The sequence below is a fragment of the Chrysochloris asiatica genome, unplaced genomic scaffold (genome assembly GCF_000296735.1).
Source record: "Chrysochloris asiatica unplaced genomic scaffold, ChrAsi1.0 scaffold00047, whole genome shotgun sequence".
Classification (NCBI taxonomy): Eukaryota; Metazoa; Chordata; class Mammalia; order Afrosoricida; family Chrysochloridae; genus Chrysochloris; species Chrysochloris asiatica.
In genome coordinates, this window is record NW_006408565.1 from 18,531,712 (window position 1) to 18,552,107 (window position 20,396).

Here is a 20,396-nt window from a genome sequence, read left to right on the forward strand (position 1 = left end):
TAACCATGGCAATGAGATGATACACGATAGAATGAATGTAAAACTAATGTTCTCCCATGTAAACTATCACATAATTCACAATAAAACATTTAAGAAAAAAAAAATTCCACTTAAAAACATTTAAAAAAAAAAGTAAGTAATCTGGCAAAATGTTAAAATTGAAAAAGTTGTGTGATAAATGTTTTCTCCAGTATTTTCTACCCTTTATATGCTTGATAATTACTGGTGAGGGGAATGCAACAGTTGAAAACAAAGAGGAAGGTTCAGTAGTAGATAAATATGACCTTGGTCATAGAAAGGATTCTAGAGACCACATGATAGAATTTTGCAAGATTAGCAACTTACTCATTGCAAATATATTTTTTTTAATGATTAAGTCACTGGTCTTGCAAATTTCTATCTTGCTATCTCCAGCATAATTTCTTTCACCAAGACCATATTTTCCAACAACTTGCCCTTCTTCATTTCCAGACTTTGCATTCTAATCACCAATAATTATAAATACATTCATGTTTGATCAATTTCAAACTGAAGAAATTAGTAGAATTGTTTAATTTTATCATCACTGGCTTTAGAAATTGGTATGTAAATTTGAATAATAGTTGTATTAACTACTCTTCCTTGTAGGCAGATGTATATTATCCTATCACAGACGGCATTATACTTTTAGATAGTTATTGAAATGTCCTTTTTAATAATGAATGTGATGCCATTCCTCTTCAATTTGTCATCCTCGGCTTAGAAAACTATGTGATTGTCAGATTCAAAATGGCCAATACCAGTCCATTTCAGTTCATTAATGCCTAGGATATTGATCTGTATGTGTTCCATTTCATTTTTGACAATTTTCCTAGATTTGTACTTTGTACATTCTATGTTCTGATCATTAATGGATGTTACAGCTGCTTCTCATCATTTTGAGTTGTGCCGCTTCTGCAAGTGAAGGTCTTGAAAGCTCTACTCCATTTGCATCAATTTGAGGAGGCAGCTCTTCCCAAATAATATTTTGAGTGTCTTCCAATCTGAGTGGCTCAACTTCTGGCACTATATGTGACAGTATTCTGGTGCTATGCATCATGTTTCAATATTCCTGTGATTTCTTACTGTGTTCCACTACTATTCATAAGGTTTTCAGTACCTAAACATTCAGAAGGAGTTTGCTTCTCCTCCTTTCAAGTCTATCTTAATCTGGAAGCTCAGCTGAAAATTGTCTACCATACCTGCAGGTATTTATAATATTGGTAGCATAGCTTCCAGGCATCACAGCAACACTCAAGCCACAAAAGTAATACAAACTTACAAGTGGTGGAACAAGGCCATCAATTGCTCATATGCAAATTCAGTATGAAGCTGAAGAAAATTAAAATAAGTCCAAAATTTGACCTTGAATATATTCCACCTGAATTTAGAGCTCATCTCAAGAACAGATTTGATACATTAGACACTGAAGACCAAAGACCAGAAGAGTTGTGGGATGGTATCAAGAACATTACCCAGGAAGAAAGCATAAGATCAGTAAGAAGACAAGAAAGAAAAGACCAAAATGGATGTCAGAAGAGACTTTGAAAGTCTCTAGCATAGAGATACTGAAGCAAATGGAAGAAATGAGGAAGTAAAAGAGCTGACAATTCCAGAGGTCATCTCGAGAAGACAAAATCAAGTATTACGTGAAATGTGCAAAGACCTAGAAAACCAAAAGGGACAAAACATGCTCAGCATTATTCAAGATGAAGAAAGTGAAAAAAGAAGTCATGCATGAACTTGCAATGTTGAAGAATTCTATGGAAAACATATTGAATGATGCAGAAAGCATCAGAAGTTGATGGAGGGAATACACAGAGTCACTGTATCAAAAAGAAATGGTAAACTAAACTGGGTAGGGCTTGGATTGCTTGATCAAAGACCACAGTCTTCATAATGGGTTGCACTTCAATGTAAAAAAAAACAAAGCTCTTCACCACTGGACCAGTAAGTAACATCACAAAACTGGAGGAAAGGTTGAAATTATCAGACTTCATTTTGGTTGTATCTACTGTAAACACTTACGCAAGCAGCAGCCAAGAAATCCTGTGACATTTCATTAAGCAAATCTGTTGCACAAGACCTCTTTAAAGTGTTGAAGAGCAAATACACCAGTTTGAGTACTAAGGTGCACCTGACCCAAGTCACAGTATTTTCAGTAGCTACATATGCAGGTGAAGATGTGCCTAGAGAAGGATATTACGCTTGGAAAAGTGAAGGTCAGTGAAAAAGAGGATAGAATGTAACCAGAGAACAAGGACAACTGCTTTATTCCTGTTCACTTTATATAAAAATCACTTGCTTACATTATACTAGTTGTTTCATATATTCTGCCTCTGACCCAAAGGGCAAAATGGCTCCTGGATTACTAGTAGCATCTTCATGTTCTGAGGTGGCATGGAGAATCCTGAGCATTCTGAGCAAAGGCCCAGACTTACCCTTCTTCTTTCTAACCTCCCATTTGACTATCATAACTAGGAGTTCTTTATGAGCCATGCAGCCGACAACCTTCGATGGGAGCTCTCTACCTTTGGGATTGAGAAATACCTACCCTCACTGCTAACAAATATGTAAGTAATAGAGTTCTTGCTGCTTGAAGAAAATTACTACTCAATATTCATATCCAAGATTGCTGGCTGACCTGTGTGGACAGATCTTATTGTGCTTATGTTGTACTGTTAGTCTACTCCTGTGTACAAGTAGAAGGTAGGTACTCGCTAGTGAATCTAGTTTACCATGCAGCCTTATTAAAATATTCTGACTCCTTTGTTCTCTGAGAAAAGAAACCATCTGCCAAACAAGCCATTTGAAATACTGATCTATCTTAGTTTAGATGACGGATTATTGTTAATTGAAAGTTATAGCTATCTAGAAGTCTTTTTCATGATGCTGCACATCTTCTTTTATTCTTGGTAACTATCCTTAATCACATTTGCAAGCATCTACCTTGTCCACTCTTTATGGTCTGGTCTGCTCCAACTATCTAATTCCAGCAGACCTCCATACCAGACTGTCCAGTCGCCAACACATGCTGATTTAAGAGTGTCATAATCTTGCTGGAATTTATTTCTTAAGGTTCAAAAGTGATCATGAATCAACAAATCTCAAACAATATGTTCTCATTTGCCCATTTCCACAGCCCCGCCAACCATGCCCAGAGGACAGCAAGATCACTGTGGAAATAAAGTCTTTAGTGGGCTGTGTAGCATTCATTCATTCAGAAATAGAGTGCTTGCAAATCTGTGGCTAGTCTACTGGTTGTTCTGTTTTAACCTTTTCATGTGAACATATCTAAAAGGTTGATTGATGTATGTTCACATTTGTTTTTGTCCTGTGAAATTACCCCGGTCATCATTTTGGATATCATATGTTTGTTCCTAATGCTTATGTTTTGTGTTTCTTTCCCTATTACTTAATGAATTAATGTTGCTTACATACTTTCTTTGATAACTGTATTATTCTAATTTAGATTCTTCATTTTTATTCATAGCCATGTCAGATACAGCTCCAGGTGTCTAAATATAACATTAATTATATAAATATAATATGAGTATTACTTCTGTTTTGGGGATCCTTACTGTGTGCCAGTCATGGTTTCCTTTACCTGGACTGTCTCTTAATCTATCCAGCAGTCCAAGAAATATTATCATCTCCATTTTAGAAAGAAATGAAGGTTTGATGAAACTAAATAATTTGGCCAGTTCACATCGCAGAATTAGAATTCACTGTCTCCAAAGCTCTTGTTTAAACAGCAATTTTATATTGTCCCTCAAACTGCAATCATCTGAAGTATCACTTCTACGGATGAGGGCTACTGAGGCTCAGTGCGCTGATTTTCTTACGTTCACATAGTTATCGAGCTGTAATTTGAATCCAGATTTTGTGATTCAGATTCCAGTAATCTTTCCGTTTCAGTGTCCCAGCACACCCGCATACATCTCACTTGTCATCGGCAGTTATAAAATGCTTCTACCAAATACTCTTTTTTGAAAGGTTTTATTGTGAATTGAGTGATAATTTACATGGGAGAACATGGATTTTACACTCATTGTTTCACTGCAATGATTACAATCCCCTCTGTGCATCATCATTCAAAAATATTTGTTTCTGTTCCCTCTGTTTTGTTTTGGGGTGTGGGGGGAGATGTACATCAAAACACTCAGGAATATATAATCGTTTAAGCAACCAAAGGGCACATTCTGCAAGCCTGCTTCCTGGCTGCCAGCACGCAGCCTTTCTCATTCCATGAGTCTAGAGTCCTCAGCTACTCTATATCTCCATGTCCTCATCTCTGCCTCCATAACTGGTGTCACTGTTTCTCTGGATAGGGTCCCACATTCCTCTCATGCTCCTCTCCCTTGATGGTCCTAGGGTCCTCTGTTCCTGGAATGTAAGATTGCATACTTGCTCCTTTATGTTACAAAACTTCTACCTGTATAGTTGTGACAGTTGCAATTTGCCATGATAACAATTGGTGGTGGTTATGTGCCATGGAGTCGGTTCTGACTAATAGCGACCCTGTACAAGGTTTCAGAGGCTGTAAATCTTTACAGGAGCAGAAAGCCTCATCTTTCTCCCATGAAACAGCTGGTAGTTTTGAACAGCTGACCTTTAGGTTCTGAGCCCGATTCATAACCATTACGCTACCAGAGCTCCTTAACAATTGTTGTTAAGTACCATGGAGTCGGTTCCGACTCGTAGCGACCTTAACAGTTACTCACTATTAAGTCGTAAGAATCTTATCCCCTTCTCTTTTCACCAGATCTGTCTAGACAAGTTGAATACTATTCAGTGGGGATTCTACCTTCTCCCACATACTCTAAAACTAAACTCCCTCTTGAAAACTTGTAAGCCAGTCACTTCATGCCTTTGTTGTTATTGTTGTTAGGTGCCATCGAGTTAGTACCGACTCATAGCGACCCTATACACAACAGAACGAAACACTGCCTGGTCCTGGGCCAAATTCACAATTATTGCCACGCTTGAGCCCATCGATGCTGCCACTTTGCCAATCCATCTCACTGGGGATCTTCCTTTTTTTCTCTGACCCTCCACCTTACCAAACATGATATCCTTCTCCAGTGACGGGTCCCTCCTGACAATATACCCAAAATATGAGAGACGAACTTTGGCCATCATGGTCTCCAAGGAGCACTCTGGCTGCACTTCTGCCAACACAGATCTGTTGGCAGCCCATGGCACTTTCAATATTCTCCTCCAACAATGCCATAACTCGAATGTGTCAATTCTTTTACGGTCTTCCTTATTCACTGTCCAGCTTTTTCATGCATATGAGGTTATTGAAAATACCATGGCTTGGGTCAGGTGCACCTTAGTTCTCAAGCTGACATCTTTGCTCTGCTACACTTTAAAAAGTCTTGTGCAGCAGATTTGCCTACTGCAATACATTCTTTATTTTTCTTCTTGACTGCTGCTTCCTTGAGTGTGAATGGTTGATCCAAGAAGAATGAAGTCCTTGACAACTTCAATCTTTTCTCCACTGATAAGGATGTTTATTGGTCCAATGGTGATGATCTTTGTTTTTTTTTTACATGGAGATGCAATCCCTTCCAAAGGCTGTGGTCTTTGATCTTCATCAATAAGGATTTTAAGTCCTCTTCACTTTCAGCAAGCAAGGTTGTATCATCTGCATATCGCAGGCTGTTTGTTAATGAATCTTCCTCCAATCCTGATGCCTCATTTTCTTCATATAACCCAGCTTCTCAGATAATTTGCTCAGCATACAGGTTGAATAAGTATAGTGAAATAATACGTATTAAAGGTGTTGCACACCTTTCTTAATTTTAAACCATTCAGTGTTCCCATGTTCTGTTCAAACAATTGCCTTTTGGTCCATGTACAGATTCCTCATGAGCACAATTAAGTGTTCCGGAATACTCATACTTCACAATGTTGTCCATAGCTTGTCACAATCCACACAATTGAAAACCTTTGTGTAGTCAGTAAAGTACAGGTAAACATCTTTCTGGTATTCTCTGCTTTCAGCCAAAATCCATCGGACGTCAGCAGTGATATTCCTTGTACCACGTCCTCTTCTAAATCCAACTTGAATTTCTGGAAGTTCCCTGTCAATGTATGCTTGCAGCTGTTCCTTTGTTACCTTTCGTGAAACTTTACTTGTGTGGGATATCAAAGATATTGTACGATGATTTCCATATTCCGTTGGGTCACCTTTCTTTGGAATGGGCACAAATACGGAACTCTTCCAATCAGTTGGCCAGATAGTTGGCTTCCAAATTTCTTGGCATAGAGGAGTGAGTGCCTCCAACAGTGCCTCACTTTCTTGAAAGATTTCCATTGTTACCTCATCAATTCCTGGTGCCTTATTCTTTGCCAGTTCCTTCAATGCACCTTGGACTTCTTCGTGCCTTTATAGCCTCTCTGTTTTTAGGTAGCCAGTGTCTAAGTTGCCCATCCCTATCAACCCTGCATACAGAGGGGACAGGATGAAAACTTCTTCCCTCTCAGTTGGTACCAAATATTCTTTCACTGGATGTAAAAACCTACCTTCCAAGTTAAACACAGGTATTGTTCCCCCTCTTATCTTAAATGATGACACTGAAACTTGAGTTAAAAGAATTGATGTTATTTATAGAACATGTAAGTAAATCTTCTGAGCCTTAACCTAATTCTTTAAATATATACACAAAAGGTGCAAAAGCTAGATCTTATCATCACAAATTACATTTTTCTTTCTGACCTTTAAAAAACAAAGATTCATATAAACTCTGGTTTCTATCAGTATATGACTGTAACTTGGATTTTCATATTGTTGCTGACAGTCCCCCCATTTTCTATGCATCCGTATTGCAGGAAACGTTCTTTAGGGCTAATTGATTGTGGCACAGACTGTTTTGATCTCTCAGTTATGTTCTTAGTGTTAATATAGTTGGTGAATATTCCGTAAAGCTGCATAGGACTTTTTGCTGACAGTTTTCATTCCTATTGCTGCAAAGAAGCAGATTGACTGCAACTGCTGATGAATAGAAGCTTTGGTTTGTTATGGAACCTGATGCTATGTAGGTGCTCTCTTATATGACATTCTGTTTGTTGGGTATACTTGTTGGTTTTATTTTGCATTTTTTTTTATCAGTGCACTATTAGGTAGGTGTTCATTGTCCTATGTTGTTGAATATAGAATTTATGTAGTAGAATATAGAATCTTCTCTTGACTATTACTTTTGAAAACCTTTGCTTCTGTGAAGTACTTCAGTCTCTGAAGGCTGATAAACTCTTGGGCACTCTTGTGTGTTCATATATTAGGTAAAAATGATCTATAGTTTCTTTGTTGTTGCCAGATTTTCTTTTTAAAAGTTGTTGATATTTCCCTCTTCCTAAGTTAATATTTCCTACAGAAAAGAAATGTGTAATGTTACACTATCCCTTAGTTGATTAGAACTGGATTTGTTAAGTGGTCTTTCATAGATCATAGATTAGTGTGCCATCAGTGCAAAATCTTGTTAGGTGCTTTGGAGCCTGTTCTGGTAGCAGTGCTGTGTACAACACAATGAAACGCTGCCTGGTCCTGCGCCATCCTTAAATCATTGCTCTGTTTGAGCCCACTGTTGTAGCTACTGTGTCAGTCCATCTCATTGGGACACTTCTTCTCTTTTGCTGACCCTCTGCTTTACCAAGCATGATGTCTTTTCCAGCGACAGGTCCCTTCTGGTAAGATGTCCAAAGTATGTGAGACTAAGTTCTTACCATACTCACTTCTAAGGAGCATTCTGGTTGTACTACTTCCAAGATATTTGCTCACTCTTCTGGCAGTTGATTGTATATTCCATATTCTTCACCACCACCATAATTTAGAAACCTTCCTTTTCATTGTGTAGCTTTCACATGCATATGGAGTAATTGAAAATACTGTAAATAGGTCAGGCACACCTTTGTCCTAAAAGTGACAGCTTTGCTTTTGAACACTTTAAAAAAATCTTTTGCAACAGATTGTCTAGTGCAATACTGTGCTTGATTTCTTGACTGCTGCTCCCAAGGGCATTAATTGTGGATCCAAGTCAAATGAAATCTGCAATGCAATGAATTACTTCATGTGACTATTCTACCCACAGTCTTTGTAACTCCCCTCAAATAACCTCCTCCTGATGGGTAAGAAAAGGTGGGAGAAGATGCTGACAGGAGGATATGATTCAGTTGTAATTGTTAACAGAGTTAATTGTGATTGTAAAAACTTGAAACACTATGGTGGGTTTAAAATGAGTCATCTCAGAAGCAGAAGGGGGGGATCTCACTACCACCATCAAAGAAGAGTCAGGAGTAGAATGAGTCCCTGGATCCAGAGATCCCTGCACATTGAACCTCCTCAACCCAGGAACAGAAAGCTGTGACACTGTGAAAGAGTGACAGAGGAGCAGCAGCCACAGCAGTAGAACCAAGAACCAGAGCAAGAGACCAAGCAGTAGGCTTCCCAGTCAACGGAGTAAAGCTGAGTGACTTACAGCAGGCAGGTTGCTTACAGAATGAGGTGCCTCCAGGCACTTAATTGAGGGGGTGGCTAAGTTTGCTGGTCCATGGAACTAGAACTGAGTGCTTTCAGACTGAAGCTTACAATGAAGTTGGGTACCCTGTGGACATTTATCAGCAGCCCTAACAGAGCTTTGTAATGTTGACAGAGCAGAGCAAGACCTGCCTGTGAGGATGGTTGAGTGTTGAGGCTGTGTCCTGACTTGAAGAACTGTGTCCTGAACATTTCTGACCCTGAATTGTAACCTGTTAGCTTCCCTAATAAATTCCATAACTGTATATATTGTGTCTTAAGTTGTCTGTGTGGTCATTGCAGTGAACCCTGCTGAATAGAGAGTGCTATGGGAGAAATGGTTAAGTGCCATTCATTGCAAAATCCGTGATGACTTCACTATTTTCACCGTTTATCAAGATGTTGTTTATTGGTCAAGTTGTGAGGATTTTTGTTTTTTATATGTTGAAATGTAAAACATACATAGTTCAAAATAGTAGTGTGCAACCTACTAAAATATTAACTAAAATATTAAATGCAGTGAAACCTAGTTTCCCATTTGTCCCATTAAGCAAAGACCTTGTGTACATTTCAGAACTTTGGGTGCCGCTTGGTAAAAAGAAATTTGTCATGTTACACAACAGTTACTCAAAACTGTGTTCAGGGAGGTATTTATTTAATGTCTTGGTATTGGTTCTAAGTAGCCTTGAAGATACAGGCTATTGCATGCTAGAAAGTAATCATTACTGGATTTGGTAGGGAAACTAGTTGGTAGGCGTCTTGCCTTCAAGTGTTCTCACCCTGATATTCTGAGTCTGTCTGTATATCAAAAGAATGTACCTGCAGTGAGCCATTGATTCAACTGAACATCTGGAGCACTAGTGTTTTGTTTTTTGTGGGGATATTTGACACATAAGAAATAGTCAGTAAACATAGTTATTGATAGTCAAGGTGCATTACAGCATTCTAGCATTTCCCTGAGGAAAAGATATCTCAGGAAATCCTCAAATGTCCCTCTGTCTGCTTTTTATCTAAAATAAAGATCTCATAACAGTTGTCTAATGGCCATGAAATTCTCCCTTGCCTGACACCATTTCTACTTATTTCTTTAATTGCTTACAATGGTAGTAAGAAAAAGCAAAAGTAATAAAATAACCCTACCGAGTTAAAAAAAAAAAAAAAAAGCAGCAGCATGGTCAAAATGATGTCACATGAATTTCAAAGTGGAATGACCATAACAAATACAGTACGTTTATATAGAAGAAATATGTACCATTTCTGGCTAAGGTTCAAGACCAATCTTGCCATTGAATTATGAATTACCTTAAAGCCAGTTGTATACCTCTTGTAGAATGCTTTCCTGTGGTTCAGTCAGCATTATTATGCACAATAAAGAAAACAGATATTTTGAGAAAGAACATTTTAATGTCTTTAAGTAATGTTTCTGCTTTTGCATTTTCCCATCTGGATGCAGCTGAAGGTGCCCATGGCAGACAAGCCTGGTAACACAGTGAATTTTCGAAAGCTGCTACTGAACCGTTGCCAAAAGGAGTTTGAAAAAGATAAAGCAGATGATGATGTCTTTGAGAAGAAGCAGAAAGAACTTGAGGCTGCCAGTGCCGTAAGTATTGTCACAGGACGACACTGCTTATGTGTGTAAGTGCTATCAAGTAGAAGTTTTATGAAGCCAGCCCGCTACAGTCATCCATACTACTAAAGAGAGGCCTATAGACTTTGATTTTGTGTGTTGTTGTTGTTAAATGCCATCAAGTCAGTACCTACTCATAGTGACCTTGTACTGGGTTTCTGAGGCTATAAATCTTTACAGGAGCAGAAAACCTCCTCTTTCTCCCGTGGAACCCTTGGTAGTTTCCAACTGTTGATCTGAGATTAGCAACCTGATTCGTAACCACTGCACTACCAGAACTCCTTGTTTTTATTGGGAGATACTATATCGATATTTAGGGGATGCATCATTCCTTTTAGAGCAACTCAAAACCCTGTAAGCTAGGGATTTAGAAACCTAGATTTCAAAGAGGTTGCTGAGCTCTAGAAATGTCTTAAATGGATGCAAACTTTTAGATGTAGTTCATAATTTCTAGATTCTCAAAGGGGGCCTCTGACCCCTAGAAAGGATTACTGTGTGCCATCAAGTCAGTTCCAACCTATATTCAATCTTGTATAGGGTTCCCAAGGAGCAGGTGGTGGGTTTGAACTGCCAACATGAAGGTAGCCATCCAGTACTTTACCTGCACTAGGACCCCTGTAAAGGGTAGAGACCATAAATCTAATTGTATGTTCTTAACATCTATTGTGCAATATAGCCTTCGTGATCCTGATCCTGTTTTTCTCCCTTACACAATAGCCAGAGGAAAGGACAAGGCTTCACGACGAACTGGAAGAAGCTAAGGACAAAGCCCGGAGGAGATCCATCGGTAACATCAAGTTTATTGGAGAGCTCTTTAAACTCAAAATGCTGACTGAGGCCATCATGCATGACTGTGTGGTGAAGCTACTAAAAAACCATGATGAAGAATCCCTGGAGTGCCTGTGTCGCCTACTCACTACCATTGGCAAAGACCTGGATTTTGAGAAAGCAAAGGTAAAACTCCATCATCTCCCAGACTTTCGGCAGGGCTCTCAGGAGGATCCACAAGAGTTCCATCATGACCCATCACTCTAGCCTGTTTCTTGTTCTTTTTTTGTTGCTTATCTCCTTGTCAGTGTTTGGCCATAATGCTTCTTACACATTTCATTAAAGTCAGAGGTGAGGAAGGGGTCCCAAATTATAAAAGCCAGTTTGTGGGCTGTTCCAGTTAGGTGTCTCTCATCAGTTTTCTTCATTTCACTGATCATTTGTGAAATGAACGGCCAAACTGTGGGCAGAAGTAAGGGGAGAAAAGTGCTCCAAGCCTGAGGGTGATGCAGAAATGAAGAAGACCCAGTAGCTTCCTTAAGAAGTTTATGTTTCAGTTAATGAAATAGTTATCAAACTATAACGTAATACATTATTTAATAGATTTTAATTCAAACATAACGTGATGATATCCAAAGAAGAGTTGGAGACATTAGAAACGTTTCAAAGAAATGTCAGGAATGTTCCATAACATCTAAATCATCTGGTTTTATGTTTGACTCTGACAGAAAACCCCAGTAGCAGTAACTATACAAGACTGAAGTAATTTTTCTTTAGTTGATGTAAGCAAAAGTTTGGTGATAAGAAGTCTTAAGGTTGTTCTGGTGGCTCAGAGGTCTGAAATAATTATGATGACTCAGAAATGGAGAATCCAGATCCTTCCAGCATAATATTCTACCATCACTAAAATTGTCCTTACCCTTAACAACAGCAGTGCAAAGGACAGAGCCATTTCTGTCTGACAGAACGTTCCAGGGAGCTGCCATAGGACATCTCCACTTAAATTCTGTCAGCCCAAACCCTGACCACCGTCAACTGCCAGGGAATCTGGAAAATGTAGTCTACATTTTGGAGCATAATATGATCATTTAAAAATTATGCCACATTACCTTTTGGCTAGAAATTGTTTTTCCTAGGCCATTTAAAATTTCTACATAGTAAAATTATATTTGAATTCCTCAGCCAGAAATACTAATGTTTGTCTCTTGTAGCCTCGTATGGACCAGTATTTTAATCAGATGGAGAAAATTGTGAAAGAAAGAAAAACGTCATCTAGAATTCGTTTCATGCTTCAGGATGTAATAGACCTAAGGCTGGTAAGTAGAAAAATATCATTCCTTTTAAGGAATTGGTCTGAGGAAGGGATTCCAGTATTTACATCTGTAAGAATTTAAGTGCTTTTGCTTCAGAACTGTCAGACCTCAAATAGGCAAACTTCCATGGGAGAACAACGTTGTATGGTATATCCCTGACTGTTTCCTGTTTATTCTCTGCACCCTGATTATCAAACCACATTGCAGTTTTAAAATCATCCATTGTGAATTCAAACTTTTGTCAATTAAGTTTAATCATTATAAGCTAATTCTAAGTAAATCAGAGAACCTCTTCTTCATAATGAATACATTTAATTTCTCCTAGCCTTATGTTTTTAATCTCTCAGGTTATTGCCTACCTTGAGATTTGTTATATTGATTCAGTCAGATAATTATGTAATTATGTGACATGCCCAACGAATAGGAAATGTTGGTGTTAAGTTTTGTTTCCTGTTGTTTCCTATAACCCCTCTATCCTGCTTCTTTTTTCTTCCTCTTTTCTCATACCAGGTTGAGTTTTTACTACTACCATCTTGTTTTCTCTTTTCTTAGCCTAACTGCTATTAGGAGTATACGATAGCCAACTCTGCATTGGAAAAGGTGATTACTGGCCTCCTCTTTTCTCTTTCCTGCACCCAGGTCAGATAGCATTGAGGATGGCTCAGGATCCTTCTTATAACCAAAGCCAGTACCAGTTGGTCAGAATTTGCATGCTGCTATAAATGTGTTTTCCATCCTTGCCTCTGTTGTTGTTAGGTGCCCTTGAGTCGGTTCCAATTCATATCGACCCTATGTATTACAGAACGAAACACTGCCCAGCCTGGTCCTGCGCCATCCTCATAATTGTTGTTACATTTGAGCCCATTGCTGCTGCCACTGTGCTAATCCATCTCATTGGGGAACTTCCTCTTTTCCACTGACCTTCCACTTTACCAAGCGTAATGTCCTTCTCCAGGGACAGTTTGTTCTGATAGCATGTCCAAAGCATGAGAGACAAAGTGTTGCCATCCTGGATTCTAAGGAGCATCTAGCTGTACTTCTTCCAGCACAGATTTGTTTGTTCTTCTGACAGCCCATGGTACTTTTAATATTCTTCTCCAGCACCATAACTCAAATGCACCAGTTCTTCAATGCTCACATGAGTTTGAGGCTGTTGAAAATACCATGGCTTGGGTCAGGCGCCCCTGAGTCCTCAAATAGACATCATTGCTCTTGAATTCTTTATAGAGGTCTTGTGCAGCAGATTTGCCTAATGTAGTATGCCAATTGATTTCTTGATGGCTACTTCCATGAGTATTGATTGTGGTTCAAACAAAATGAAGTCTTGATAACATCAGTCTTTTTTCCATTTATCTTGATGTTATTTATTGGTCTGGTTGTGAGGATTTTTGTTTTGTGTACATTTAAGTGCAACACATACTGAAGGCTGTAACCTTAGGTCTTCATCAATAAGTAGTTTAGGTTCTCTTTGTTTCCAGCAAGCAAGATTGTATCATCTGCTTATCACAGCTTATTAATGAGTCTTCCTCCAATCTTGACACCACATTTTTCTTCATATAACTCAGCTTCTCAGATTGCTCAGCATACAGATTAAGTGTGGGAAAGAATACAACCCTGGTACACACCTTTCCTGATTTTGAACCATTCACTATGTTCTTGTTTTGTTCCAATGACTGCCTCTTGATCTATGTACAGATTCCGCATGAGCACAATTATGTATTCTGAAATACCCATTCTTCACAGTGTTATCTGTAGCTTGTCATGATTGACACAGTCAAAAGCCTTTGCATAGTCAATAACACACAGGTAAACATCTTTCTCTGCTTTCACAGGTATTTTCTGCTTTCAGCCAAGATCCATCTGATGTCAGCAATAATATCGCTGGTTCTGCAGTCTCTTCTGAATCTGACTTGACTTTCTGGCACTTCCCAGTTTTTAATTATCTTTCACAAAACTTTACTTGCATGTGATATTAATGGTATTATCCATTGATACCCACATACCATTGGTTCACCTGTCTTTGGAACAGGCCCAAATATGGATCTCTTCCAATCAGTTGGCCAGGTAGCTGTCTTCCAGATTTCGTGACATAGATGAATGAGTGCCTCCAGTGCTGCATTAGTTTGTTGAAAGATTTCAGTTTGTATTTCATCAATTCCCAGAGCCTTGTTTTTCGCTAATGACTTCAATACAGCTTGGACTTCTTCCTTCAGTATGATCAGTTCTTGATCATATGCTACCTTTTGAAATGGTTGAACATTGACCATTTATTTTTGGTACAATGGGTCTGTGTGTTCCTTCCATCTTCTTTTGATGCTTTCTGCATATCTAATATTTTGCCCATAAAATCCTTCAGTATTTGAAGTTAAGGCTTGATTTTTTCTTTGGTTCTTTCAACTTGAAAAATGGCTAACCATGTTCTTCCCTTTTGGTTTTTAACTCCAGCTTTTGCACATTTCTTTATAATACTTGACTTTGTGTTCTTGAGCTGATCATTGAAATTTTTTATTCAAGTCTTTGACTGCCTCGTTTCTTCTACTTGTTTTAACATGTCTACACTCCAGAGCAAGGGTCAAAGTCTCTTCTAACATCCATTTTGGAATTTTCCTTCTTTCCTGCCTTTTTAAGGATATTTTGCTTTATTCCTGTATGATGTTCTTGATGTCATCCCACACACATCTCTTCTGGTCTTTAGTCGTTAGTGTTGAATGTATCAAATCTGTTCTTCAAATGGTCTCTAACTTCAGGTGGGATATATTCAAGGTCATGTTTTGGGCTTTTGTGGACTTGTTTTAATTTTCTTCAGCTTCAGCCTGAACTTGCATATGGGCAATTGACGGTCTGTTCCACAGTCTGCCCCTGGCCTTTTTTGGCTTATGATATTGAACTTTTCCACAGTCTCTGCCCACAGATGTAGTCAATTAAATTCTTGTGTATTTCATCTGTTAAAGTCCATGTGTATAATCACCTTTTATGTTGTTTAAAAAAAGTGTTTGCAGTGAATAAGCCATTTATCTTGCAAAAATTCTGTCATGCGATCTCAGCATCATTTCTATCTCCCAGGCCATATTTTCCAACTATTGATCCTTCCTCTTTGTTTCTAATTTCACATTCCAATCACGAGTAATTATCAATACATTTTAATTGTATGTTTGATTAATTTCAGACTGAAGAAGTTGGTAGAATTCTTCAATTTCATCATCACCGGCTTTAGTAGTTGGTGTGTAAATTTAAATTTATTAACTGGTCTTCCTTGTAGACATATGGCTATTACCCTACCACAGATGGCCTTGTGCTTCAAGATACCTCTTGAAATTTTCTTTTTGATGATGAATGCTAAACTATTCTTGAATTTGTCATTCCTGTCATAGTAAACCATGTGATTGTCTGAATCAGAATGACCAATTCCAGTCCATTTCAGTTCACTCATACTTAGGATATCAATCTTTATGTGTTCCATTTCACTTTGACAATTTCCAATTTTCCTAAATTCATACTTCCTACATTCCAGGTTCCAATTATTAATGGATGTTTAAACTATTTCCTTCATTTTGAGTTGTATCCTGAAAGTTTTACTCCATTTGCATCATTATGGTTAACTCTACTTTAAGGAAGCAGCTCGTCCCCAGTCCTTATGTGAGTGCCTTCCAACCTGAGGGGCTCCTCTTCTAGCACTGTATCTGACAGTATTCTGGAGCTATTCATAATCTTGTCTGTCAGTGTGTCATTCTGGTGGCTGGCATGTTGTGATGCTGGGAGCTATGCCACTAATATTGTTAATACCAGGAGGGTCACCCATTGTGGACAGTTTTTTAGCAGAGCATCCAGACTAAGACAGACTAGGAATATGGAGAGGTGGCCTACTTCTGAATGGTTAGCCAGTGAAAACCTTATGAGTAGGAGTGGAGCATTGTACTTACCTCTAAGCTAACGTAAATCAATATAGACTCTTCACCCATGTCTTCAAGCACTTTCATTGTTATCAGATATTGAGCCTGAAGCTAGGAAGGAAAGGGAAGCGTAAAATTACTTTGTGTTTTATCCTCACTGTCCTCAGCTTGTTGTTTTGTGGTGTGGTACTTGGTGTAGAATGTCGTAATTGTGACATGGCAGGAGAAAAGTGTGAATCACCTTGATTTAGAACCCAGGAGTGGGGTAGAAACTGAGTGGGCAAGGCAAAGCCAAGGAGTCCTTATAGTCTTGATTCGTCTTTTCTCTCCTCTTTTCACATATAAAAAAATAATAATAAAGTAAATTAGGACAGTCACTTATTTATCTGTTCTTTTTATGTCTTGTCTACTGGATTCCTCCATATACATTAGTTTGAGAAGAATTTAATTCCTTAAATCTAATCTGCAAAGGTACAAGAAACTACCATAGTTCCAGAGTATTTAGTAATTTTTAGCATTGAAAAATATAAAATACTGGTCTGAAAAAAAATCATCATTTTTATTTTTAGTTGTTGCCATCTGGCTGTTGACTCTCTTTTCTATTTTCATAGTGTAATTGGGTATCTCGGAGAGCTGATCAAGGCCCCAAGACTATTGAACAGATTCACAAAGAGGCTAAAATAGAAGAACAAGAAGAGCAAAGGAAGGTCCAGCAGCTCATGACAAAAGAGAAGAGAAGACCAGGTGAGAGACAGTGCCTACCAGGTTTTAAAGAACCCTGGAAGTTTGGAAGACAGATGTGAAAATTCTCTATTTACTCTATTTACTGTCAAGTGAGATCCAAAAGAATAGCCCAAAGGAAGAAATGAAGCATTTTCACCCTGAGACATGATCAAGTTGACATAGAGAATCTGGAACTAAACATAATTTCTTTAACTGTTTCAAAGTCAGTAATTAGTAAGACTTTACTGAGCATCTTCTATATACTCAATATTGATGAGAAATATAAAAAGCAGTGAAAGATAGTTTCCTCCCTTTAGAAGCTATTAGGCTATCTAGGATGCCAAACTAATACAGGGAATATTTGTCACACAAATGTAAATATTATCAGTTATGAAATTTACTCAGCACAGATTGTCAAATTTAGAGAAAAGAGAAAACTGGAAGAAATCTCAACTTAAGAAAAGGGTGCTAGAACTTTGTGTTGAAGGGTAGTTGGTATTTTGAAAGGGAAGAAGAATTTTAGTCATGAAACTGAAATGAACATGTGAAAGGGAATAAATAATTAGAACAAACTTTTAAATGTTCTGAAGGAAAAGCGAAATGTAAGTATGGGGCCAGATTAAGAACTTTTGACTTGAGCTAATAAACATTAAGGAGCAATTTTAAGTTTTTGAGTAAAGGAATAATGTCATGCTTTGTTGTTGTTAGGTGCCACAAATTCAATTTTGACTCATAGCAACCCCAAGTGACAGAAGTGTCCCATAGGGTTTTCTAGACTGTAACCTTTATAGGAACAGATCACCAAGTCTTTCTCCCATGGAGCTGCTGTGGGTTCAAACCACAAACCTTTCAATTAGCAGCCGAGTGCTTTATCATTGCTCCACCAGGGCTCCTTATGCTGAGGTACAAAGGGGATTCAAAGTGAATCTCCCTTGTATATAAATAAAATCCAATTGATTTTCGTTTTATGAATTAAAGAGGTGCCCTAACTTCAGCAATGTTTCTATTGAGAAATTCTAGGTGAGAGTTGATAGTAATAAAAAGCAGAAATGAAGAAACCAATACAAGAACTATAAAAGATGAAATAAAAGGCATTTTCCACCTGAGAAAATAATAATCCATGAGAAGACATTGTTGTTGTTAATTGCCATCAAGTGGCTTTGAACTGTGGACCTTGTGGTTCGCAGTCCAGTTCTTATCCTACAGTGCCACACCTAGAGTCCATTGAAAAGGCTAGGAATGTTGAAAGGAATTTTTTTTTCAGAAGGGAATTGATCATTTTTCCTTTGAGCCTGTTCATTTTTAGATGTCCACAGGGCTTCAACTGTAGAGTTAAGTGATCTGGGATTTGGTTTGGCCATATACTGTGAGGGTTGAGAGCATATACTGTGGAGCCAAAGTGTCTGGGTTTGAGCTTTAGCTCCTCTACTTCTAAGTGTACAGCCCTTACATAAATCACTCATTCTGTAGAATGAAGGATCTATGTGAGGCGGACGTGACCTAATGAGGTCATATGACTGTAAAGCATTTAGCAGAGCCTCGCACACTTAGTATATGCTCAATTTATCACCTAATGATTATTACTATTTGCTGTGATCTGGAAACCATGCTACTTGTATATCAAATACCACCTGGATCAGCCATGGTAGACAGCTTTCAACAGAACTTCCAGACTATGACAGACTAGGAAGAAATCCTTAATCTGTTTCAGAAAATTAGCTTGTGAATCAATAAAAACCTTATGCATTATAACAGAATATTGACCAATTTGTTTGCTCTGGAGAACTCCACAGGAAAAATCAACCTCTGAAGGTGGACATCATATTTGGTGAAGCAGAGGACCAGCAAGGGTGAGGGAGACCCTTGATAGGACAGATACGCACAGTAGCCATAATGATGGACTCAGACATGCCAGCAAACGTGGCTGATATAGGACCAGATAGCATTCAATCTGTTGTTACATAGTTTGCCATAAATTGGAGGCAACTCAACAGCTGCTGTCTCTTTGTATTGCTTGTCACTGACACAGTAGAACTTCTAGTGAAGTTGTTATGAGAGACAAATCCTGTAGGGAAGAAAGTACTTTTCAGTTTCACGTTATTATTGTTGGTAAGTGCTATCGAGTAGATTCTGAGCCATAGCGACCCTGTACAGGGTTTCCAAGGCTGTAAGTCTTTACAGGAGCAAAAAGCCTCATCTTTCTCTCACAGAGTAGCTGGCAGTTTTGAACTGCTGACCTTCAGGTTTGCAGCCCAATTCGTAACCACTATGCTACCAGAGCTCCTTTTCAGTTTCATAGGACGCAATATTTAACTCACCTTCCTCACCACAGTGCCTTTTAGGTAATGACTTTTATTGTTGAACTAAAATAAGAGAGTTATGACGCCATAGTATAAGCACTGGACCTCAAGATTGATTTGAACATCAAGGTCAGTGGTTCAAATCCACCAACTGCTGCTCAGAAACCCTATTCAGGGTCGCTATGAGTCAGAAACGACTCGACAGCACCTAATGACAAGACTGAGAAAAAAAAGGAAATGAAAATCAGATTCATGGAGGATATCCACAGGAAGCTAAAGGGAAGAAATAAACTCTTTAAGGAGTCACACATAAAAAGCAAGTGAAAAGAGAAGTAGAATGTAAGTGTCACAAGAAAAAGAATTCATGATTAGTCATTTTGATTGTTAAGTGCCCTCAAGTCTTTTCTGAGGAGCAGCTGGTGAATTTGAACTGGCGGTCTTGTGATTGGTAGTCCAGAACTTATCCTGCAGCACTACAGATTGACTTCTTGTTGTGGCTAAGTGCTGTTGAGTCGGTTCTGACTCATAGCGACCCTGTATAGGTTTCCTGAGGAGCAGCTGATGAGTTTGAACTGCCAACCTTGCGGTTCCTTTGCAGTCAAGTGCTTATCCTACAGTGCCACACCAGAACTCCACAAATTAACTAGCACAAAGAAAATCCAGAAGTATATGAAGATTAGAAAAGTTTAGTGCTCTTTTGTTTATTTATACAACAAATATTTGTTGAATGCCTTTCACTTAATAGGAGAGACCAAGGCCCTGTACATGTTACTGATGGCAAAACCCATCAAATAATCATTTAAGTGAAACTGTCAGATAGAGGTGTTCCATAGAGAAAAAATAAGGCAAGTTTGGCCATCTTGGCCTCCAAGGAGCACTCTGGCTGCACTTCTTCCAAGATCTATTGGTTCTTTTGGCAGCCCATGGCACTAAGTATTCTCCAACACCACAACTCAAAAGCATCAAATGTTAGACTATAGCAGTGCCAAAACAGCTCTCTTGGTCTTTTTTCACTTGAGTTGAAAATGCTGCTTGCTCTTTCAGTTCTAAACTGACTTGAGAAAATGACTATAGCACACTCTCTTCTTCCTGCAGGTGTCCAGAGAGTGGACGAAGGGGGCTGGAACACTGTGCAAGGGGCCAAGAACAGTCGGGTACTGGACCCCTCAAAATTCCTGAAAATCACTAAGGTGAGTATGACATTGAAAAAATAATTTACAGCAATCCCAAAGCCTGAGT

The 20,396-nt window shown here is 38.5% G+C and overlaps 1 protein-coding gene across 1 annotated transcript in view; it reads left to right on the top strand.

Annotated features, from left to right (window-relative positions):
• EIF4G3 (eukaryotic translation initiation factor 4 gamma, 3) overlaps positions 1-20,396 on the top strand; it is a 127,142-nt gene that overhangs the window by 46,631 nt on the left and 60,115 nt on the right. The window contains exons 9-13 of the mRNA XM_006862404.1: positions 9,990-10,136; positions 10,881-11,117; positions 12,143-12,247; positions 16,746-16,878; positions 20,253-20,347. Of these exons, the coding sequence (XP_006862466.1) occupies positions 9,990-10,136; positions 10,881-11,117; positions 12,143-12,247; positions 16,746-16,878; positions 20,253-20,347 (717 nt within the window). The remainder of the gene's footprint in view (positions 1-9,989; positions 10,137-10,880; positions 11,118-12,142; positions 12,248-16,745; positions 16,879-20,252; positions 20,348-20,396) is intronic.